The 25,567-nt window shown below is 37.8% G+C and overlaps 1 protein-coding gene across 13 annotated transcripts in view; it reads right to left on the bottom strand.

Annotated features, from left to right (window-relative positions):
- KDM6A (lysine demethylase 6A) overlaps positions 1-25,567 on the bottom strand; it is a 151,347-nt gene that overhangs the window by 53,316 nt on the left and 72,464 nt on the right. For 8 of the 13 annotated variants that reach the window (XR_003544673.2, XR_003544677.2, XR_003544676.2 and 5 more), the window contains exons 5-8: positions 23,297-23,355; positions 14,984-15,104; positions 5,573-5,627; positions 2,946-2,980 (exon numbers count right to left, since the gene is read on the bottom strand). Coding sequence is in view for 7 of the 13 variants with exons in the window: in XM_027742047.2 (XP_027597848.1) it covers positions 2,946-2,980; positions 5,573-5,627; positions 14,984-15,104; positions 23,297-23,355 (270 nt within the window). In the remaining 6 variants the exon portion in view is untranslated. Of the gene's footprint in view, positions 1-589; positions 656-2,945; positions 2,981-5,572; positions 5,628-14,983; positions 15,105-23,296; positions 23,356-25,567 lie in introns of all 13 variants that reach the window. The other 5 variants (XR_003544672.2, XR_003544675.2, XM_027742044.2 and 2 more) reach the window with 1 other exon arrangement.

The following is a 25,567-nucleotide window of genomic DNA, read 5'->3' as shown; positions in this document are numbered from 1 at the left end:
CCATTTTATTATCTGCTATATAGTTTAAGTGTGCTTAGAGCCTGGAAACACTCAATTCATAACTCCCTATACAAACAGGTGCTGGTACATAACACACATTTACAGGTTAGGACTGGAGTCTTTATTGACTTCACTGAACAGTATGAGCTATTTTGTATATATTAAAGGCTAAGATTTCTCAACAGATGAATTATTTGGTAATAATGTCAGCATTTAACTTTGCATTTTCTAACAATAATTGCTTAACAGTGAATGTATTTTAAATGTTCAGTTCTGTTCCTCCTCTCCCACGAATATGCTTTCAGATAATCAACAGTACACTTCATCCAGGCAAACAGATGAAGAGCATATTAAAAGAAATGGGGCCACCTAAATGCAAATGACCATGGCTTAGTTACATTTGTTTTAAGCACAGAGTGCACAGTAATGAGTACTGGTGCTTTAAAAGGGACTCTAAACAGTATAAATACCTACTAGAAGTTAAAAATGTCATTAGGTTCTTGAAATCTCAAAAATCACAAAAGACAACTCTGGTGATTTTAAAACCTTATTCTAGTCAGGAAGAAAAATTAAAGCAGCAATTACATACTTTCAAATGGAACAAGGGGAAGTTGGTAGGAAAGATTTTTAATTGGTGTTCATGAAATGCAGACAACTGGTAAGAAAACAAATAATATAAATAAATAAAATATCCATGTCCAGCAAAAGAAAAACAATCAGGAAAAAACTTTAAATTTAGCATTGGGAACAAAATTTGTAGTTTATGACTATGAAGGATAATAAGCAAATGAACAGAAGTTCACTGTAGAGCATGAGAGCAGAGGCAGCAATCCAGATGTCAAATAGGTCAATGTTAGTGCCTAATATTCACATTTTGAAAAAGATGTTTACATGCTGGGGAAGATTCAGAAATATCTATTAAAATAGAGCGTGTTTTTCAGGTTTGGAAATTTTTTTGCTTTTATTTCATAGAATCAGAATGGTTTAGGTTGGAAGGGACCTTCAAGATCACCTAATTCCAACCTCCCTGCCATGGGCAGGGACACCTTCCACTAGACCACGTTGCTCAGAGCCCCATCCAACCTGGTCTTGAACACTTCCAGGGATGGGGCAGCCACAACTTCTTTGGGCAACTTCCAGTGCCTCATCACCCTGCCAGTGAAGAACTTTTCCCTTATATCTATATGTTAATTCCAAAGATCCATAGTCTTTGATGTTTGGCTGCATCATGAATGGTCTTAGAAATGCAAAAGGGGAGGAGAACCAAACACAACATCTTTAGATACCCTATAAGCTCCCTCACGGCCACAGATGAAATAACAGAAACTGGCATTAAACACCATGAAAACCCACTGCAAATTCTTATCAGCACCAGGCTCATCTCTTGTTCAGATGCTGACAATCTATCATTTAAACTCCAGTACTGTGGTACTTAATTAAGGAATGAATTAACTTCTATAATATTAGAGAGCAGATAATTTTCAAACACATGGAGGAGCTAAAAAACCCCTGTTTCATTGTGTCCTGTAAAAGAAACCAAGCAACCAGCCTGCCTCCAAAACCTCTCTTCATTGTGTCAGAGGTAATATTCAGAAGTCAGGACCCTTGTGGTTCTCAGTTTCTCAAATTCCAAAAGACAAGATACCCCTCTCCCAGCAGAACTGAGAGACAAAACAAATCTAACAGCAGAATCCACCGAAACGTTTTTGCTCTGGCTCGCAATAAAATGAAGCTCCTGCTTCCTGTAGCTGTCAGTCAAAAAGCACAGTTTAAGCACTGCCAGCACTGGTCACACAACTATTCAGGGCACCTGAGGCGGTGACCTGAGGTGTTCCACTTGCTTTTGATCTGCCAGAGTTACAGAACCAGTGCACTGAGGAAGCTTTGTCATATAAATGTGTCAGAGGTGCTCCAGTGCCAGGGATGAAATCTGGATGGGGGCCAAATAAGAACCATGACATTCCAAGAAGCTGCTTAATGGTGCTCTGGGATGGGAGATTTCTGTCCTGTCATGAAGCTGTGCACCAAAAGCACTCAAAAGAAAAGTATTTTGTTTGTCAGATCTGTATCTTTTATTTATATATAAATACTTAAGGCCATTTTTCACTGTGCCATCAAAAGACAGCACTTACTTCATCAAGCTACTTTCCAGCTGACTGAAAATATAGTTTACGTCTGTCATCCATTTCAAATACAACTGGTTTTGTTTTCATGTCACATCCCTTCCTCGGTCATATGATATGTATAAACATGATAGAAGGGCACAAAATCTAGATTATATAACCAGTCAGTCAAATTACAAATATACAATAGCTGTTTCAGTAGCTACTTGGGTTTAATTTATTTGTGTTCTGGAAGCTCAGGCAATGTTCTATAATTTCCCAAAGGATTCACCTAGAAAACTCCATGGTAGGATTTGATACAGAATTAATAATCTTTATGTGCCGTTGACCTCAGATTCCAAACGTCACATATCTTCAGTTCAATTTGAAAACTGAAAAACTGAATTTGAAAATTTCATGCCAAATATATTTAAAAGACACCTAGGCAACTGTCTGGAATTGGATTTATGTATGTGTGTGTATATATGATACAATATATCTATGATTTGAGGAATTACGTATTTTATACATATGTTCAACTTCTTAAATATGAATATAATTTCATAAGAGAATTTTCCTAGAAGTTATATTTTGGGATTTCTTTTTTGCACTCAATTTGGGAGAATAGTAAATCTATTTTTATTAAAATAGCTGCTCCATTTTACAGCATGACAGTCCACATACAAAATATTTTTAATTTAGCCAAAGCAAAAAAAGTTTCTTTAGTGATTCAAGACTTAAGTCTAACTTTACTAAAGCATCTATAGTCTAAATTCCAGAGACTGACTACATCATATAGTTCAAAACTCAACCACACTTTATAACTATGAGCTTAAAGCTTACCTGGATTTCATATAAGTGGGCAATGTGAAACTGAACTGTAAGAGTGGGAAAATCAAAATGATTAGTTTTAAGGAACAACAACAAGATGTTTTTTCAAGTGAGGACTAAACAACATTTCAAATTTATTGATGCAAAACAGACAAATTACATTTTTAAGATATTAAAAAAAAAATTTGTTTACATTGATATTTTACACTTAATATACCAGCCCTGACAGAGGATGAATATGTATCCTAACAAAGCATGAAAAATGTAAACAGATATCGCAAAAGGTAGCCCATGGATTTTATCTGTATTCTGAAACACAGAGCCCATTAACTTTTCAATAAATTTAGCAATAAAATCTCTTTAGGCAAAGATGCACAGTAAGAGAACACAGGTAATATTTTCTGTACATAAATGACTCAGAAATAAAGATTTTCATTCAACTGCAGAGAGACAGACTAGATGGGATACAGAACAGAAAACTATGTTATACAGTGCCAGACTAAATTTAGGTGGTTTTCCTTCCTTTTTAGGCATTGTCTCTCCCCCCCACCCCGTGAAACTCAACTCAAAGAGTTAATTACAGATGATATTCTGATCATTACTGTTAAGCATCTTCAATTCCTCACACGGATTGCACAGAATGCCATAATACTACCAGCAGCTCTAGGAGGCAAGAAAATTGCTGGCTAGAGAAAGAAAAATGAAAGTTGTTCAGGAGTAAAATCAGAGGGAAAATTATCCTCATGCTGATCAAATCATTGCATAAAAGGTTTGAGAACTGCTACCCTAGACCAGCCATGGACTGGTAGATAGCTAAAGCTAATTGAGATGAATGTAATCCTTATTCTGTTTTGATGAGGAAAGAAAAGTTCCTTTGAGACAGACTTCTGCCCGATGTTCTTGAGGATTACAAGTAAGAAAATACCTGTGTTTGAGCCAAGCTCAATTTATTTCAATTACTGAGATTCCCTTCCCTTGAAGCTATAGAATAGTGTGACACCAAATTACCATACAGGTAATTTGGAGTTCCAGGGTTTCTCTCTGGGTCATAAGGGAGGGGAAGATTTCCCTCTGTGCACTGCTTTGTCCTTCACTATAAAGAAGAAAGTCGGGTGCACTTTGGAAACCAGGTCAGAATGAAATGTATCATCTAAAATTTTAATAAACTTTTTGTGCTCCTTGCTAAAGGGCACATAACACACCCATTATGTTCACCACATCATCAAACTTCACTCTGTACTGATGAAAGAAAAAACCCTGCTTTTGTTTCAGGAGTTCATTATCTAAAAAATCTCTCTTTAATTTTTTTCCCCCATAACAAAACCCTTTCAGTGTGAAGCTCCAAAATGAAGTCATGCCTTGCAGGGGAAAGAAATTAAAGGTATCACATTAGAGACTGCCTAAGTAGGAAGAAGACATGCTTAATACTCAAACATTTCTGTAAGGAACACACTCAATGTAAGGCAGTGAAGCCTTCACATGAGGCCATCCCTCTACACAAACCTGGGGGCAGAGGGGATGTGGGGGAAGGCTTAGGAAAACCTTACAAAAACTCAGAGATACAGTGAAAACTGATAAACTCAGTGAGAAAGAATAGGAACAAACATGAAATATAATTAAAGAATCACATGTCTGGTAGAAAAACAATAAAAGGCTATTGACTCAGGGAGGACTCTGCAGATTTTTACAAAATTATCTGTTTCTGTTCCTGATAAGTGACAAAGCTTTGAAGACGACCTTGGAGCACAGCTGTCTCCTCAGTGCTGATAGAGCCAGTGGTTTCACCCATGTAAACAAACTCCCTTTCAATGCCCTTGCTGACAAAATATTCACTATTCCATCCAATTCCTAGAGAAATGCTTTTAAATGTTTTATCCAATGCTTCTGAAGTGAGACTTAGGAGGCACCCTAAGCTCAACAGCACGAAGGTACCTTAAAAACTGAAGGAGTAACTTCCTTCACAACTCTATGCCTTTAAATTCTTACAGACTCCAAAAACATGCAGGAACATACACTTATTCTTGCATAAGAATTCCACTAACTCTGGATAAATACCTGCTCTGTAACAGCCTACAATACATGATGGATCACACTGCACTAAAGATTGACGTGTTCAAGTACAGACTAATATATGGTTGGCACTGAATCAAACAAAAAATCAAGTAAGTTTATTACTTTTTCTTATTTCTACAGCCTAGGACTGATGCTGAATTTTAGATCTATAAATTTAAATGGCATGAAAATAACCACTGAAAATTGACAAATAATCAAGATGCCACAAAGTTTTAAATAATCACTCTTAAACGTGTGCCATGGCACAAGTACTGTGTTTATAAATAAATAAAAAAGCAGTCAAATTGTACGTTTCCTCCAGAATTCAAGTCTTCAGAGCAGTGATTAAGTCTCAGTTTTTACTTATTCTATTTACTAAAACAATCCCCAATTCTACTGGAACATCTGTCTCCACTGATAGATGGAGAGAGGTTCTGTAGTCTCCCTTTCTCAGCACCTTTTTTTCTTCTCAGTACCTCTTTTGATTTTGAAGAATTGGTTCATTAAAAATTGATGCAGTTGTGAGCATAAGACTTAAAAAAAAATCCACAACAAAATAAATGGAAATACTTATATAGGTTACTTACTTTCAGCGTTAGACAAAGTGCAGGGATTGCAGTCAATCAAAGCTAACTGAAAATGCTGGAAAAGAAAAAAGAATTATTTGCTTTTTCAAACAAAGTAATACTAGTACTTTGGCAAAGTAAGAGTAAATCAATTTTGTACTTGAAAATCAATACCGCATTTTACCAAGTGTCTTAAAGAAAACAATTTTCAATTTCTGTTCAACTGTTTACCAGAGGAAAGAAAATCTTTTTTATTGCAACCACAACAATGCTTGTAGTAATGTAAAATGGCAACAGACATCTTCACAAAACCACTGGGATAGCACCTGGAAGAATGAGGCACCCAATGAATGGTCAAAATTGGAAGATCAGGTTTTCCTCTGAATACCCAGCTGGGACTGCAGAGGTACAGGCTCATGGCCTCGTGGAGATAAATATCAAAGCTCTCAACTTGTCTGTCTAGAAAAAATAACACTCTTCCTTCAAATTCAGTGACTTTAAGCCTTTAAAAACTGAACTTCTGTCAAAGAGCACTTAATACAAATATCTTTGCAGTAAAACATGAGTTCATAAGGGGTTCCTAAGTTCTTACATCTGCTTCTCCAGGTATTAAGATAACTTCAGTTAAACATTATAGGTTGTAAAGCTTCTAAGTTCTGAGGCAAATATTGCATTCTTCTAGAAAGAAGGTCACAAAAGCAGAGCAATGAAGCCTGTCTGTCTGGATGTGAGCAATCATTTCACAAATGTCATGTTAATCCACTGATCACTATTCACAGTTTAAAAGACAAGTTTGTTTAAAGGAACAGAAAAGGCACAGAAACTCCAGCGCCTCTGAACTCTTCCATAAAATTCAGAGAAAATCCCTACACGGCGTAGAAATTGGATTAATATATTAATACAACAGAGAAATAATGTTAATAAATACAGTTATCTGCAAAATACAGTTTCAGGTGGCTTTTAATACACAAAACACGATTGATGCTTTAGTATATTTTGTTTTGCTAGCACAAAAATGATATTTTAGCTCTGACTATTCAGGATGCCAAACTAGGTGGCATCAAGAGCTTCCTGGTGTAGCTGGGAAGAAAAACATAATCCCTATCGATGGATATATACAAATCACTTTCAGTATTGTCATACCCAGAGCTACTACATACTACTCAACTTTCCTCATGGTGCTAATAATACCTTGTGTATGGCATATCAATGTAACACACAACTCAAAGATTTGTAAGAGTTTAACAGACAAACAAATAGCTCAGAAACTCTAATTTTAATAGAAAAAATATTAGAAAATTAATGTATTATCCATAAAAAGAATGCTGATGGTTTTAATGAGCTCTGTGAGGCACACACTGATGCAGCTCACTCCTCACTGACTACTATCATCATTAGAAATATATAATAGCCTTTAAAAAGAAAACAAACTCAAGTAGAATGATAACACAAATTTATGACTTTTAATGAACATTTTAGCAATGTCATCCCCAGAAGTGAGCACAAACCCCAGTGAACTCACGTATATTTTAATTGTGAAATCACTTTTTAAGCTTAGAGAGAGTAGTAAATAATACCTTATAAGTAATATCTTATTTCTCTGCTGTGCCTGTTCCTTTTTCTACTATTCAGCAGTCAGACAACTTACAGTCTCCCCTCACTTACATTGCAATGCAGGTTGAGTGCCTCAGAGACATCCTTTAGTCTGTTACCATAGTGATTCTACTAAGCAGGCAACTTTAAAAAAAAAAAAAGAACTAAATAAAAATAAAATGCTCTATTTTAAATTGCATTTTACCTGACAAAAGAAGAAAAAAAAAACCAAACCGCTTTGGCCTGTAGACTGAGTATTCCTGATCTAAAAGGTACAAAATCCTTCTTGTACAGATGTGTCATCTTGCACTGTCACTTACAATTCCTATGAGAAGGTAAAGCAGAAAGGAACAGATCTGCTCTCACCTAGCAATGCTATTATAAAAAATAAGCAGATCTAAAAAGAAACAATTGACAACTGTTCTGTAGCAGCTTTTCAGAAGGGTTATTGCAGCGAGACTCACTGCGAGAAGGCAGGCAACCATATAAGAAAATGTAACCATTTTAATATATAAATATGTCAACAGTATCAGTGATATACAGCAAAAAAAAAAAAAGGCAGGAATATTCTCAGCAATGTCTCCTAAATTCTAAATTTCCATTGCTACATTTGCCAACTTCTGTATTTTAAAATCCCCATCATGTAAATTTTTTAAGTGTAGTAAATTTCTACAAGGACTGTTCACTGAGCTCCGAACAGTAAATAAACTGATAAACCAAAGCAGGAACTACAGAAAAATATACCATTTGCATGAAACAATTATCACAATTAAAAGCAAACCACAGAAACCCCAGAACCTTTCAAACCAAGAACCTCTGAAATGCACATACATGAGCAAACCTACACCTCTTGCCGGATAAATAATACATAGCTCCCCATTAGGTATTCAAAATCAGACCAAAAAAAACCCCCATGCATGCATTTTAACACATCAACCTCATCAGCCAAAAGCAAATCCACTAATCACAACCACAAAAAAAAAAAAAAAATTAAAGAAAAAGGAATAATTTCCAACTTCCATTTCTGCAACCAACAGCAGCGGCTGGCAAACATCTGCACCTCTCTCAAATATTGCAGCACTGAGGCTGCTGCTGCTGCTGTGTGGAATAGTTGTTATGCAGGAGAGGCCGCTGCAGCTCAGAGACGACACACAATACCTCAAGGCAGACAGCACTCTATAGAAATTCAAATCCCGGGTAAGAGGATTTACCTAGAAGGCAGTGTTCTGAATGTTAAAAACTAACAGCCTCTCTTCAAGGGCTGCGGCTCAAACCGTAGGCAAAGAATCGCTCAGGTTAGACAAGACCTTTCAAGATCATCAAGTCCTAGATCCCCTTGATTTGTAGCCATCTGTAATTGCACCGTTATCTACAGACTACTTCGTCTCCTCTGGAGTCCTTGACTTGTCTCTGATTGTGGAAACAATTCCGCAGGTAACCTTTCCACGGATGAGAGGAACAGTGGATTCCATATAAAGAGAACTGATGAAAGCACTAGGTCTGGCAGTAAAATAACAGTAATCTGACACCGATTTAGGTTACATTAACATATTTTCACCACTAGAATTAACACCAGTTCTTTACAATTTAAGAGACAAGTACCCAAGTTTTGGTTGTTTCTTTAATCAATAAATGACCAACACAAAATGAACTGTTTTCTTCTCAGTGCAAGATTTTAATACTGTCTCTGTTTACATCCAAACCTGAGACCTCAAACCAGTGATTCTCCTCCCTCCTCCTCTCCAGGATGACATCAGCAAGTCTAATAGCTCTCGGTTCTGCATTTATTTAGCAAGCAAGGCAAGCCATCATCTGAAACCTGACAATTCTCACCGACTTACCATGAAGCAAAGCTCCATCATGACTCAGTGAAATTCTGTCAGGAGATGGCTTTTTCTGCCTATGTGACCTAGGTGTGATGCCCGTGTTCCTCAGAGCAGCCTTTGTTCAGATAAGTAGGACACGGAAAGCCTTGCATAACCAGCCAGGGCAGCGAGCCAAGCCTCCATTTGCCAGGGATCTCTGGGACCAGGGGAGAAGGTCAGGAGAGGACACGTCTATGCACTGCTGCAGCAGCTCATCGTGCTGCTCTCCAGTGCCTTCTGAGATCAGAACAAATTCAGCTTGTAAGATGAAGGTTTGTGCAGTGTAAAAACCTTGGTTACTTCTGTCCAACGTTCAGAAAAAAAAGAAAAAAAGAAAAGACTGGGGGAAAACTGTTACACAGACAGGGCAGAACAAAGCTGCTTGAGGACAGAGGGAACAAAGGCCACGTATACAACATACGCTGAATAGCAGCACTATGCTCTGAAAAATCTCTTGTTCTGACTAGCCCGAAGGAAAAAAAAATATTTTCAAGCAGAACAATCCTACAAGCTGTATTTTCACCAGCCAAAAGAAGGCTGCATTTGAATTTACTGATCAGCACCTCACACTGCGATTTTCACAAAGCTATCTCAGTGCTCACCGCTGCCCGCACGTTTCATACATTATTTCTGCAACATCAGAATTTAGCTATTCCTGTGTGAGGAGCCTGAAAGGCTGCCAGCAGCAACAAAATGCCAGAGGGAAACGGGGTGACTGGAAGTCTGCCGCCGCTGCCGCATCCCCGGCATCGCCACGGAGCTGATCCGCCCCGAGCTGGGGTCGTCTCAGGACTCGGCCTCCAACCCCCACAGCCGCCCAGGCTGCACGGAAAGCTCAGTCCTTGCCGGGAACCTGTGCCTACCCAGTTATTGCTGTATGCTCTGAATGCCAACCTCAGAGTTACACCTAATAAACCTGCACCAGCCCGGAGCGAGACACCTCTCACCAGGAGAAGGTCCATGAATGAAGTGCACCGGCAAAAATACTCCTTAGAACTTGAATGCTCAGCTTCTGAATCAACTTTATTTATCTTCTCATGGTTTGTTCTTCCCCACCTCCCAAATGACCAAAGATGTCACATAGAACATTAACTCAACTTTGGCACTTACTCCTCTTCGTAGTCATGACAATTAGCCAAAACCCCAAGCAAAACTGGGTAAGAGTGAACAAAAGAAAACAGCCTGTAGGTCAGACAATGTGATACCAACACCCACTGTCAAAACCAGTCACACTCCTAACTCTCCTGCAGTTTGATTACAGTGCCATGCCACATTAAAAAACTTGGTTTTACTTCTTGTCTATGCCTCTCCCCTCCACACACATGCAAACTACAAAGACTCAGAGAGCAATTTCATTCTCAAATGCTGCTTTCCATCCACTCACATTTTAATTAAAATCATCCTCTGACTCATTTCATCTTGCTTTCCACAGAATTTTATGTGAAACACTTGAAATCTTGGATATCCACCTTGCAAGAGCTAAAGCCCTTTTCTTTGTTTTTTTACATTAAAAAAAAAGCAGCTGTTTCTGGTAGAATTACAGGCATAAAATGAGACATAAGAAACCAAAACTTCTCATAACTGCACATATTCAGACTAGTTAATTTTTCTTCAATAACTAGAAATAAATACAGAAGATTTCAATGTCCAATGTTTATGCTTAAAAATTACTAATCTAAGCACACATGAAAGATAACTAGGTGGTGAAACAGCATTTGAAGGCCTGAAATCACAAATTTTCTTCACTTTAATGAATACTTGTTTACTTATTACCCAGAAAAAGAACATAAAAAATGAATGATATGTCTACAACAGCTACATGTTGGCATACAATAGCTGCAGTAGCTAAAAATATCTTTCATAAAGATATATATACACAGGAGAAATATTTCAATAAGTGATGGAAAAGTGTCTGACTGATTATAAATAAGTACTTCAAGCTGTTCATCTGTATATCACTATTTAACTTCTTTATATTTCATGCATATGCATACAATTCATGTACATTTTCCCAATAAATTTTAGTTCTTTTGCAGCCTTTTTCTTATCCTAATATAAGCAGCATGTCTTAACATTACTAACAAATGAGAACCTTTAGAAGAATAATTAAAAAATTAAAATTATATTTCAATTGATGATTTATGGGCAAGATGAAAGCATAAGCCTGAAGCAAACTACTGAATAACTGTTTTGTGTATAAAAAAGGAAGAAAAATTTTCGTAAAAGAAAGGCAGAATCAGTACTTCTACTAAAAGGCAGATAATTGAAAACATGAGATATTTAGTTCTCATTCTTCTAAGGGTTTTGTTACTGGGTACATGGTGCACCTGTAATACGTGAAAACCAAATAAAATTCCTAAGGCAAAACATTTCTTGGTTTGCCACAAAATATCCTGCTCGTGTTCAGCATTCCTACTGACCACCTATTAAAAAAACCCCACAAAGCAAACAAAATCCAACAAAACCCCCCAAACAATCCTCCACCAAAAATCTCCAACCTGTCCCAGAACCAAACCCCCTCCCCTGCACCACTCTCTCAATGTTATCATTCCAATAAATACGAAAAACTAAGATTTCTTTTTTCCCTTAAGTATGAATTCTACGTTCTCCTCTCAGGTATCACGGTGCCACCACAGCTACCACCACTAAACATAATATTCCTGGTGCCATTTGTAGGAAATGGTGAACAGAAAGGGGCACCAGGACAGGTAGCAAACTGTGAAAAGGCTGGGACTGTGAGGTTAATCTTAACACCATGTTGTTGACACAGTAATCAATAAAAAAAAAAAAATCCACCCCCCAACTCACTGCCAGCTGATTTTGGAATTAATTGTACTGTTCTGATGAATGGGGCAAATTCAGCTTTCGTGTAACACCTCTGAAGGTAACGCTGCCCCAACTGTCAGGTTACACAAGGACTGTTTTCTTTTCAACCAGAAGGGACACCGTTTTTTTTCCTTAATGTAAGCCCGAAGGCCAAGTAATTTTCAACAGCACTGGTGTTCTTGCCAGAGTTTATGGCAATGGGATAATGGAGCAGTCAAGGGTTCTCAAAGTAGTTTGCAAGTCTTAACTGCAGCAATGTTAAAAACATGCAAAAGCAGTAATTGATTTTGAAAAAACACTGGGAGTTGATTTTATGCTTGTTAAACAGCACTCTAGCAATTATCTTGATCATCAACATCTTAAAATAGTAAAAATTAATTTTGTGCTTAAATTGCTTACATAAAATACAGATGATTTATGTTAATGCTCTAAAATTGAGAAAAACACGGAATATATGACCTTCAGACTCCCATCTTCTCCCTTTGCCTGAAGACTCTTACTGACAATGACTCTTACTGACAATGACTCATTTGTTGGCAATGGTTTATTCTTAGCAATTACAGACTTAACATGAATGTTTAAATACCATCAAAAACATTATGATATTTCAAAGTACATTAATGCAACGTTGGTACAATCTGTGAAATCCAGAGCAATCACAAGCGAATACCAGATGAAAAGTTACTTCCACTTTCTGCCTCAGTGTAAATGGGGAGCTCAAAGTGGGCAAAGAGCCCCAGGAAAGGGTCTGTGCTCAAGGCCAGTCACTGCCAGGCTGGACCCTAAACCCCATAACTGTCCTCTAAAGTCCTGGATCCTTTTAAAAAGATCCATAAAACAAAAAAAGGCACAACAAGACAAATGTGTCTTTTCATTGCTTCGGGTTACTTATTCTTCTTTTGTGAAAAGATGAGATACTCAGTCTCAGAGAACAAGATAGACATTGTGTGAAAACATCCTTTCACACTCTTTCATCATGTCCCTTCCTCATTTTGTTCTCCCCAAGCTTGTGCATAACCACTGCACCAGCACTTTGCTTCATTCTCTTCACCAAGGAAGCATTTTCTGACTCGCCTCTCACATTCTTGTCACTCAGAGCTCTGGCTCAAGGTGTTTTTTATAAATCTCAGTAAGACTGGCTTTTAAAGAAGCTACTGCCCCACTTGCTCTACTCATAGTCTACTCCTCAACTGACACATTCTGATGTATAAACTGATACGTTTCAATCAGCAACATCTGTTTTCAAAGCAAATCAGTCTCCAGGCTCTACCTTAAATCCACAGCTGAGCTGAACTGAAAACAGCTGAATCTGTTCAGGACCCAGTGGATTGCTCCACTTGGTCTTTTCCTTCTTGTTCCTCCTCGTTATTCTCTTCTAAGGATTGCAATCTCCACAGCAAAGGAAGCAAACCAGAAAGGAAGGTCTGCCCATCCCTCTGCCCCAGGGTAAGCTGTTTTGGTTGCTGCCATTTGTTTTTGTGATTTAACCACACGCCACATAAAAGCAATAGCATCATGATGATTTTGCACTAAAAAAGATTATTTTTTTCTGTTTTCAAAATATTACTTCGGTGTTTTTCCCATTTGTAGCTGGTGCTTTGAAAATTTGAAGTTTAGTGTGCTCAAAATCCTTGTAATAAGGGACTGATTTATTTTGCAAAGTTGTGAACGTCAAACACAGTAAATTATTTAGATTGAATTATCATAGAATCTATTTAAATACTTGATTCACTGATAGAATTGCAAATTTCATGGCACAGCAGGAAAAGGTTATCTATTCCTTGATCAATTTCTATCAAAAATTAAAATGCAGAGGTTTCTTCTACTACTTGATTAAAACATGACTACCTTCCTGAAAATTTAATCTCGTTTTGTCCCAACTTCTTTAAAAATAAAACCAAAAAGTACTTCAGCATTTCTTTTATTCCCTATCTATCATGACACACTAAATCTATCCCAAAGTTTAAGGCAGCAGAACCACCCAAACTCTCACATAATCCCTTTCACCATTCACTGCACATAATCTTTCCTACTCCTGGGCAGAATCATCCTCTCCAATCACAATTTCCAATTCTACCCATCTCTGCAAGTGAAATTTTGGACTCTGGTTGGAAAAGGAAGCCTGATGAGAGAAATAGTTCCCACTATCACAAATACTGGAAGGAAAAACTGAGAATAGTCCTCTCCTCTTTCAAATCTTGGACAATGTGATTCTGACAGCCTTGCAAATATAACTTCCAGAAAAACAAGAAAGGGTGCCACAAGATTCTTGACAACAAAAAATTTAATGCTTTCAGTAGGTTTTGGGAAAGATTAATATGCAGAAATATGTTTATAAATTACACTTAATTACAAAATTCTCAGCCTTGCAGGTTTATTTTCCCAGCAAATGCAGCTCTGTTAAAAGAAACTTAATTTCTCTAAGACACACACAGCTAAATTTAGAGGCCAGGAAGGAAAAAAAATGGGCAAATTTGTTAAATGGAGGGAGATAAAGTGACAGATTACAATCAGAGACCAAAATAGAATGTAAGCAGTAAAAAGTCTGAAGGAGCACAGAAGAAACAAAGTGTTGTATTACCACAAATAATATCCAACTAATTAGCCAGAAAATGTTGCCTTAGAAGCTGACTCTCAAACCAGGAAACAAAAGAATGATTAAGTGTTAGAAAAGCAAAAACGATATAAAAACATGAAAACATTATTTTGCATAAAAATTTTCTATTTTCCTAATTTTAAGAGCTTCCAGTTGACAATAGGGCACATAGGGAAAAAAATAGAAACAAAAAATTAAAAGAAATCAAGTAATCCAAGCTGCTAATTCTTTTACTTTTTCCTTCCACTTTCTGTACATCCTCAGTCTCCCCATGCAGTTCACTTAATCTAACGAGAGCTCCACACTGAGTTTTTGATCTTCTGGAGTATCAGTGCTCATATGTAATATTGCTGGACTCTTCTGAGTATATGTAGCACCTCACACACCTCAAATCCAATCCTTATTCTGTTTAGAGACACTTCACACTAAAGCACTTCTCTTTCTATAGCAGGTGGTGTTTAACTGCTCTATCCTTATGCGCTCCTTGCAGTTTTAAGATGCAACACAACTTTTAAGAAATGTTAATTCAATTTGGAAGGACTCAAAACCTACCTTTAAACTAGACTCATAGTCTGTGTTCACTTTGAACATAAGCCCAAGTCGCAAATGAATTTCCTTGGCTCGACAAAAGCTGGGATCAACATAAAGCGCCTCCTGAAATGCTTTAATTGCCCTGAAAGAAAAACACAGAATGAAAAATTATTTTTTTTACTCAAGTGTCACTTTATAATCAACGTTATTTATATGACTAACAGAAAGTGGATCAGAAAGCACTGCTGCAGAAGAACATATCAAAATAATGGTTTACAAGTAACGTTTTTGGTGCATGGCTTTTGATTCTTCAAAGATTGGGTAATTCTGTACTCCAGATATCCTGGTGTATTTGAAAGTCTAATTTTTTCTATTAGTTTAGAGAAAGTAATTTGCTGCATGAAATACAGTATCACATCTGATATTTCAGAAAGGATGACTCACCAATTAGTGCAACTTTAGAACAATAAACACAATACAGAGATCGTTCATGTCACTACAACAGCTAGGCTGCTTTTGCTTCCAATAGTGCAGCAGCAGAGGAAAAGAGAAGGCCTAGGAGAGATCAGGCACATCTCCTCTCACTGCACCAACCTGCTCCTTTTTCCTCTTTCTCCTCCCTTCCCTAGCACCAGTGCCATGCAGGGACTCAACTAACACCTACTGCTCCATTACTTCCGAGTCACTCAATTACTTCCAGGAAAACATAGATACAAAAGCCTGCCACTTCCTCCCCTCTGTAACTTGCTTTCACATTCCCATGATAGGTGAAAATGCCTCTGTACTTCAAATCCTCTCCCACATGCCCCTGTTAATGATGGCGCTGCACCAGACAAAACAAAAATGTCATCTAGCAACTCTGTCTTGGAGTAGAAACGACGTGACTCTAAACAGGACTGTGTTGTCTCTCAGGACAACTGCATAAAACTGGGACAGCTGAAATGCAACTAAAAGTTAACAGAATTAAAGTCACAGAGGAATTGAGAAAGAAGCTAAGACTCATTGTTGCCTGAAATCCAATGACAGATTGAAACAAAATACCTTCACATACACCACTGCTCACACAACAATTCTGAAATGAGAACCAGTCCCAGTTTAGGGTAGGTTTGAGCCCCCAGGCCAGGGAGCACAGTCCCATCTGCTGTCCCAGGGAAACTCAGAGATCGAGGCCAAGTAGGCAGGTGACAGGACAGTCTTTGGGGAGAGCTGTTCCCACAGGGACATGGGACAGGAATTGCCCACAGTGCCTAAAATCACACACTGCTTAGGAACACTGACTTAATCCCTCTCTCCAAGTGCAGTATTATTTATGAGGAAAAAAAGGTAAGCAGCTGCAATGGGAAGTTCAAATAATGTTTTTCATACTTTTTTATTTACAAAACACATAAATGATCATTTTTTAATCCATTAGCAAAAATGCTTCTGCTCTAAAATTCTTACAGGCTTTTTTCTCATTGACGGCAAACCAAAGGTACAGAACTTCCTCTAGACAATGCAACAACTGTTCGTACCTAAAGCATTATTTCACTTCTTTAAATAGAAGTTAAGAGCAGATGAGCTTAAAAAAGTATTACATTTCTATTGTGGAACTGAAGCTTCCTTTACTACAACCCTTCAGAGAGACTTTGCTTACCCAGTACCCTACTTTTCTGCCTACACAAGGAAAATGAGCAAGTGAAGAGCTAAAGGGACAAACCTGTACCAGGCTCAGCAGTCTCTCACATCTCATCTAAACCTCCCTGGAATCATATGGGTGGTGGTGAATCACACACCTCAGAATGTACACTGATTTCAAAACAAACAAGGATCCATGTCTCATAACAGTACATTCATCATCATCATCATCATCATCATCATCATCACCTACAAGAACCCCGCTCAAACTAGAAGGCCAAAGACTGATCACTAAATACCAGCATAGATTTTAAGCCAGGCTTTTGTTCTGCCAAAGGAAAGATCTGTGATTATATATTTGCATTTCTTGTCTTAACTCTAATCTGGTACTCGGTATGTTAGCCACTGGTATTTAAAATCCATTATTTTTATCTTCTTCAAAGACAGTATCCTAAGTTCTAAAAAAAAGAAGAAAACCACTGTCTTATCAAAGTCACAACAAAAATCAGGAATAAAGACATTGCAGTTCTGTAACAGAGATTGTGACCACACTCATAGACACTTTGGGAACTTTGCATTCTTCCTTTTAGCTATCTTCCTTGGTCAAAAAATAGTATTTCTGTATTTCTCCTATGTCATGTCTCAGTTGCAAAAACCACAGAAAGGTGGACTTCTAAAAAAGCTTAAGATAATCTGTAAGAGACAGAAATATTCCTGTAGTCTCTTGCTTACAGAACAGGAAATATTATTCATTGCCACAGTTGAGCAATAGAGTTAAACAAAGCCACAAAAATAATAAAAGATTTTCAAGGACAGTTTTGAAATTTAGTTTGAATGTACGTTTCATTCAAAAAAACCCCAAGAATGTTGCCTACCCCAGTCTTACAGAGGAGCACAGCACTTAAAAACCAGTAAATTGTAATCAGTGGACAACATAAAAAGGATGTGTCATATGCAGCACAGAACCTGCTGGTTCACATCCCTCCAAGGTCTGTGAAGGTTTATCTCTGTGCAGACTAAACTAACTAAAAATCAAGTTTTAGCCTCTACTAAACTCTAGTGTTAATTCCATCTTGATTTTACAATTTGTAGTTTTTCCAGGATGAAAAGCATGAATAATAACAAATAGAAATTACTTCCGCTACTTCTGTAAAAAAGGGCATCCTCAAAATTTCACCAATGAAGTGATCTGAAAGGGCATTTTCAATAATTTTTACCAGTGGTAGGGGCTCATGTCTAATTTGGTAACTATAGCCTCGTTTCAAATAGTCAGTAGAATTTTTTAATGGGATAAAATACTCAACCTGTGAAAAGACATTTACCCATTAACTCTTACAGACAGACAAGCAATTTTACATCATAGCTGAATTAATATTGATGTAATTTCACCTCCAGGAAACACTTAAAATAGGAACATGCTCACGAATACAGGACACATCAAGAACATCGACTACAGTAAAAACCTCTGTTTTATTCTGGGATTGCCTGTTTTCCACTGCCATGCCCAGAGCTCCAGACTTGGTCCCTTATCACATCAACAGCAGAACACCTGCAGCATCACTGACACCCATTTCAGTTTAGAGTGGTCAGTAACACCCAACACAGACACACTGGGGCTTGGTACAGGTTGGTACAAGAAGGATGTGGAAAGTAGGAGCAAGTGTTGTGGTAGTAAAGGGAAACAGGAGAGAACATGGCCCAGTGTTGGAAGCTTCAGTCCTTCCCAGCCCATCTGTTTGATGGGTTGAGTGGGGCCTTCCAGATACAGCTGGAGTCACTTGAGTCTTGTACAGATCTTTGTTTTCTCTGAAACATCACTAATCCCATTTCTGTTCTCTGTCCAAGCTTACATCCAGAAAGATACGGGTCTAGAGGATCCAAGGCATCCAAGTTACCCAGATGTTTTCCCTCAAAGCTCTTTCATGGTTTGAATAAAACCAGAGGAGCAGATACAACCAAACAGCTGTGTGATCTGTCACATACAAAGCAGAACTTGGCTTCAGAGTCCTCCTTCAGGGATGATGGCACAGAGCCTTCCTCAAGTAGGTTGAGTGTCTCCACCACTAAGTAACTGCCCTTCATGCAGAGACAGAACTTTTAATTTTACTCCTTCAGCAGACTAAACAAACACGAGTCCATAGGAGAAATTACTGAACGAAGGGCCGGGTGCCCTCGTACTGCAGAAATAAATGACAGTCGTCTAAATTCAGCAAGAGACGAGTCTCCTTTTGTTCCCTGATGACACTGCCAACTGCGTGGTAAGAAACAACGTTGGCTGAGTCTACAAGAATTGATTAAAATCAAATAAGGATTTTTCTCCAAGAATGAGAGCATTTCTACCAACAGGCAGGAAAGGCTATCTAGCACTCAGCAAAACGGGAAAACAGGACTGGAAAACAGGCACTACGAGGGATGAAAAGCACCTCTGGACCTTCATTTTACACAGCACTGCTACAGCAATTTGGGAAAAATAAAAATGACATGAATCTTCATCTCTAAATCAAGACTTCCAGAATCAATACTGCAGCTATCTTCCCACCCACTAATCTATACAACAATGCTTACCATTATGAAAGTGAAGAAACCAGATGAATAATAATTAATAGATGATTATATTAAACATTTAGTGAACTCTCATAAGACTTTTATTGGATGGCTATGCTTGAATAGACTGTGAATAAAATCAGCTTTGTACTAAGCAAAAGAATGTAATAAAAGAGCAACAATTTAACTATTCAAAAGTTAACACTTTTGTACATTTCAAACAAAAACCATGAAAATCAGAATGAGCCTACAAAATAAAAGAACCTAACATTATTCTAATGTGCCTCTTGATGCAGCTGGAGTGAAACTTTCTTTTTCCTATTCTTATCGTCTTTCAATTTTCTGACCACCTATTCTAAGCCTCATGTCATTTAATGAAAGTGATGTGAGCTATGATTGAGAATTCCTATTTGAAACTCATAATCATAGTTTGAACATACACAAAATGTACACACACAGCACTACTCAGGCACTGCAGTTTATGAAATACTTTTACAGTCTTTAGCTACAACTCCTCTGTCCACAGGGCTGCAACAGTTGAATGGTGAAATATTTTGAGCAGCAAAGTCTTAGAACAGCAGCTGAGAGTAGGCTTTTTTTCCTATCATTAGCAGAGTTTTCATCAATCCAATAAGTGGTTTGCTGTACAATCACAGAAAGACAACAAAAAGAAAGTTAACTTGATGTCAAGATCCAATTTTGAATCTGAGTTGGAGAGTCAGAAGCAGACATGGTGGTCCCAGATATTGTGATATCCAGACACTGAACGATGATGACAGTGCTTCTGCTTTGGCAAGGATCACTGCAGATGGGTCAAGAAGTTCCACTCAGAGATGACCAATTTTCCTCAGGCAGTCTCCATCTTCAGCCATGATGGAGGTGAAAAAAAGGGTCTGGATCATCTCTTGCATCTTTAGCTTTTTTCAGGGTCAATGCTGAAGGAGTGAGTTTTACACAATACTCAATTTTTACAGCTGATAAGGAAACCCTGGACTGAGGTGAGGAGCCTCAGGGCAATGAGCCTAAAATGGGGCAGTAATGGTGACTGATCTCAGCTTCCTGCAAGGTGTTTCTAAGGAATCCTGTGTCTTTCTCACACACGTTGTCCAGCAATTTGCAAGGTGACAGTCACTGAAAACACTGCAGGCTGGCCGTGGAGCACCACAGCTGGCACACTGGGATCCAGAGGCTGTTAAATCCATTCCAGGACACAACAGCAGAGCTTGGACTCCATCCTTCCATCTTGATGGAAGCCAGTGTAAACCAGCAGATGACAGACAAGTCAGAATCCTCACTGAAGTAAAGAAAAAATCTGGCATCCAAGCCACTACACTTGGATGCAGGTATTGCACAGGAATGAAGGGTAGCCTTGGATTAACTACTGAAATTCTTTTATGTTCAATCTAAAAGACAACTACAGAGGACATGAAATTATTCAAGTGACGTGAATATCTCAGCTAACCCTATTCTACCTGTTGTCTAACAATAGTGAAAATCAGACAACCACTTTACTTACTGCTTGATGGTAAATGGTGCAAAAGAAGGGAGTATCAAAATTTGAGACCCCTAAGACCTATTTTACTATACTCAATTATGGAGCTATTCCCTTATGGCAAATCTTACTGTTATAATTGCATGGAATAGCTTTCTGTTGCAATGTTTGTATATATGCTGGGAACATTCAGTACTTGCACAAACAGTCAAACAAAATGACCAACGTAAAATGCTGTATCAGCTAGGATTTGTACTTAAGATAATGCTGTAAAGCTGCATTAGGATATAAATGAGTGTACAATATTGAATTACAGTGAATTGCATATGCGTCTTGGATCCAATCCAACACTTCATTTTATGAAAGCTGGAAAACTTAAGAAATAATTTCAAAAAATATGAACAAGAATTCTAAAGTTGACCTTATTCCCACTTGCTTTTTTATTATCCCTGTTTACATGAGATGTGAAAAAACCTCAAGCACTTCCTCACGCCTTCCTTTTAGGAGGACTATGTACTTGCTTCTCATTAAAATCTCTGAATATCTAAAGTGGTGTCAATAAAAAAAAAATGGATGAAGTATGATAGCTTAAACCACCTTAAACAGCCTAGAGGTCTCCTCTACCTGCCTGAAATATAAAGATCCGTGTCCTATGAGCATAAATAGATGGAAAAAATGCAACAGGAAATAAGGCAGTTTGACCAGCATTTCACTGTGAAAGAAGGAGGATTCTCCTTGCAAACTGCAAGAGACTTCTGAGGAGAATTAAGGTCTACCAAGAACATCCCCTGTAAATGACTTGCTCTCATCTCCATGTTTATTATGATTTTGTCACAACTAAACACCCACAACCACACATCCCACTCCGCTCGCCCCTAAGAAAACACAGAAAAAGGGGGAGGAAAAGCACTTGAAGGGGTTAAAAATCAATATTGCACATAAAGGTGTAAGATTTTACCTACATTAGATTTTCTTCCTCTAAAAATTCTACCAAATACTTTAATGATACACAATTTTCTTAGTATCACACCATATGTAACTTTGTTGTACGAATGAAATGGCAAATATGATTATTCTACACAACCTTAACATAAGCTTTATGTGCAGTTATGCCAGTTAAGGCACCAGCTTATACTCATGTTCTCAATAACCTCACTTAAAGGCATGGAAGAAAAATCTAAATTAATTCAAAACTCTAATTTATTAATACTTAGGCCTCACAACCACCTAACTTTGCTGCTCCATCCGCTGTAAGGTGCTAAATAGCACAATCTGCTAATGGCAAAAGCCTGTGTTGAGCAGGTGGTTATATGAAAGATTAACTACTCTAAATCTAAGTGCTTTGTGTTATTTAATTTTATCTACCACTTTCACAGTGCAAGTTGTAACAAGATCCACCTTGTAAGACCTTGTGCACAGAGTACTTCTGAATGCTAAATGCTGAAGACAAGACTGCGTAAGAAACAGAACAATCTGGAACTTGGTGAAATTCAACCAAGGCTGATCCCAATCTTAAACAGTGGATTCTCAGGTTTTCTGAAAACTTTTCTGTTCTTCTCTTGTTAATTAGAATGCAATAGAATTGCATGTCACATACAATACACGGCATTCATTTCACTGCTATCAACAAAGAAAGCAGTAAATTGCAAGATAAAAAAAAAAAAATCCATGTTTCAAGCTCGTGACTTAACCAATCTATTTTAATTTGAGAAATAAAAGTTTTATGTGCATTTTCCTGAGGAAAGCAAAAATCTTTTCTCTTACAGGTACATAAAAACAATTTACTGAGGGGTGGAGGGAGAAATCCCACCTCACTGCTCCAACCCGTCAGTCGGTGGTCACTGAGCGTCTCTGTAACTGCAGTCATTCTTAGCTCAGTAAGACAATGAACCTTTCTAGCAATCAATCAAGTACTAAAGTCACACTTACTGTACTAACAGTTTCCACACTGAGTGTAACAAAGCACTGATATCAACACTACACCCTTCTGACATTTTTGCAGTGACACTGACTTCACTCCCTGCAGGAATAAACCCCAATGAAAGTCTGAGGACCTTTCAGTAGAACTTCAGTGACCGAGTCCATTCTGTTTGCTGTTCACCACTCTCATCACAGACAAGGCAGAACCAAAATCCCAGCTGGAAACCAACCCTCCCTCCATGCCCAGCAGCCCTGTTCAGTCCCCAAAGCCATGACAGAAATTACAACTCTTTAACTCTCAGTTTTTACATCAGTTTTAAACACTGACTCAAGTCTGGGTGTGCTGCTTCTCACATCCAAAACTCTCCTCTGATGTAAAAATTGCTGACTACCAAGTGAAATGAAAACAATCCCATTTTCCCACTTCTTTTCCAAGATGAAAGTTTTTTGTAAACAGGCTTTCCAACATGCACAGGCTACAGACTGTTGATAACAATTCACAAAAGCCTGCTGAGTCATTCTGCTCCATCCCCTTTGCTGAAGCCTGTTACAGGGAGCTAAAATTCTCCTGTCAGTGCTTTCCCTTTTCAAGCAACTGCTGTGGCTGCCCCAAGTCAGGTATGTGACCCAGGACAGTTTCACCTGCAAACATCGTATCTCTAATAAAACCAAAAATAAACTATGGCACGCTCACACTGAACTGAAGGTGAAATACTCACACACCCATGAAACACCACAAAAACTATCAATTTATTCCAACTTACCATTGAAAGGCATTGTAATGGAAGTAGACCAAACCAAGGCCATATAAAAAGGCAGCATTCTGTAAAGGAAAGAAACAGTGTTTAAAACCCAGATTAGACAACCATATGCTCTAAGATTCAGTTTCCAGTATTTTATTCATCCTTTGACATTCTATTTCCATTATAAGATACGTGTATTTAAAATTCACCTTGAACGGGAAGAACCAAAAAGAAGGAATGAAAAGATGGGCAGACATTAAAAAGAAGTGATTCTCCATGATCACAAAAAAGGGGATATTTTTGGAGGAAAAGTAATAATAATATTCAAGCACTTTTACACCAGAGAAACCGATGTGCTCTGTTCTACTTGTCCAAAAGCAGGGAAGGAAATGATGAAGTGGAAATCTTTGGCAATTTAATATAATAATAATAATAATAAAAAATTTATTACCAAACACCATTTCATAGTCATAATAATTTATACTTACATAGAAGTAAACAAAGCTACACACTGTAATTTGTGTCTAATGTAGAACATTAATTAAATGAATCTGAGAATATGCTTAAGGAAATGTCACTTTCCTGAATACCAAAAAATAAAGACCATCAGCTTCAAACCTATGACAATCATATTTCTTCATCATTAATCAAATTTCTATTTCCTATCTCCCTATTCTGCTGAAGGGAAAAACCAAACCAAAACAACAAAAAACATTCCCCTTCTGGAAACCCATTTTCCCTCCATTTTCTTTTCACAGAAACTGTGATTTACTTCTAAAGTGAAATTACTAATGACTTTTAATGAATGTTTAACTATCCAGTTCTATAAATAATTAATACATATTTCCTAAATTCTGAAAAATAAACAAACTGCTTTTTCTTTTGCAAAGTTAGGCCACAGCACAGTTGTTTTCTATTTAGCAGAGTTAATCCATTATTTACAGGAGACAACATTGCACATGCTGCCTGTGACACATTTTTAGGCTTTTCTTATACGTAATTCTGATTCTGAAAGAGCAGGTATAGATCCCAAAGCTCTGACACATGGATAAGAGCTGGAGTTTCCACTGTTGAAGACTGTACTTCAAGATAATCCCTCTTCCACTTGCACACACTTCTTCAGCAGATCCCATTTATAAGCAATTCCACACAAGGAATCCTAGTTTTGCCTTAAAACCAATCCAGATATGAGAGTTATAACCAAATTTCTCCTATAACATAACTGGTAACCAGAAGACAACTCAAAGAGCAGCATTCATCAGAAACAGGACCTAATATGACAATTTCATTATCCCTCATTTGTGTCTTCCAAATGCAAATGAAAACCAGGGGAAATGCCAAAGATCCTTTCACGAGTACAGCTGGATCATGGCTCCAGCAATGGACAGCTTCCAAAAAAATGCTGTGGTAGAACCAGATACTACAGCAATCAGAGCACTGGAACACGTGAACAGGACAAGTGGAGGGGGAAGTGCCTAAACAATAGAGGATGACACTTTAACACTACCATAAAACCACATTCCTGTTTCATTCAACAAAAACACAACACGGACATCATAAAGAGAAAAGATCTTCCATGTTTTTTCCACTCTCCAAGTGTGCTCTGGGAACAAGAGACGAGGTGGAAGGCAAGCTCAAAAGCTGAGCGTATGTAATACCTTGATTTAAAAGTCATTTTAAATGAGGAAGTAAAATAGATTTTCACATGTGCCACATGGAAGCCTACAAAACACAGCACACACCAGGAACCTTCACTGTGCTTGGGTCAGGCTCATCTGTAGAACAGAACTTAAAATTATCCAGTATCACTTCTGATATCCCCCAATCTCAGTCCAGTCTAGATCATCATAAAGATTGAGAATAACAGTGATCACGAAAATCCTTCTTTGCCATACTGCAAAATTCAAACAAAAACACGCCAGACCACTAAAACCTCTTCAACCTGCAAAGAATTTAATTTCCTCTTATGGAATCCATCACATTTTACAGTCCAAGCAAGTTACAGATTCAGGATCGTCTCCCTGATGATATTTTGATCCTAAGGGTTAATAGGAACCAACTTTCAAGGCACAAGAGAACCAAGATGCAGGCGATTTTTCAAAATGTAATTTATGTATCAAGTTCACATAAATCTTTCAGATGGACCTCACGCCACTAAAGTACAAATAAACCATCACTGTCCTTCATTCTGTGACTGGTTTTCCCACTCTTCTCTCACTCTCCTTTAGCCTTAAAAACCTTTTAGGACTGATCTCAAAAATATGTTAAGCTGCCACTGTCTTCTCAGTGAAA

This window comes from Pipra filicauda, unplaced genomic scaffold, assembly GCF_003945595.2.
Source record: "Pipra filicauda isolate LSUMZ 115617 unplaced genomic scaffold, ASM394559v2 scaffold18_size4552066_pilon, whole genome shotgun sequence".
Lineage (NCBI taxonomy): Eukaryota > Metazoa > Chordata > Aves > Passeriformes > Pipridae > Pipra > Pipra filicauda.
The sequence above is the reverse complement of the archived record's forward strand: the minus strand, read 5'-3'. Positions and strand labels throughout refer to the sequence as shown.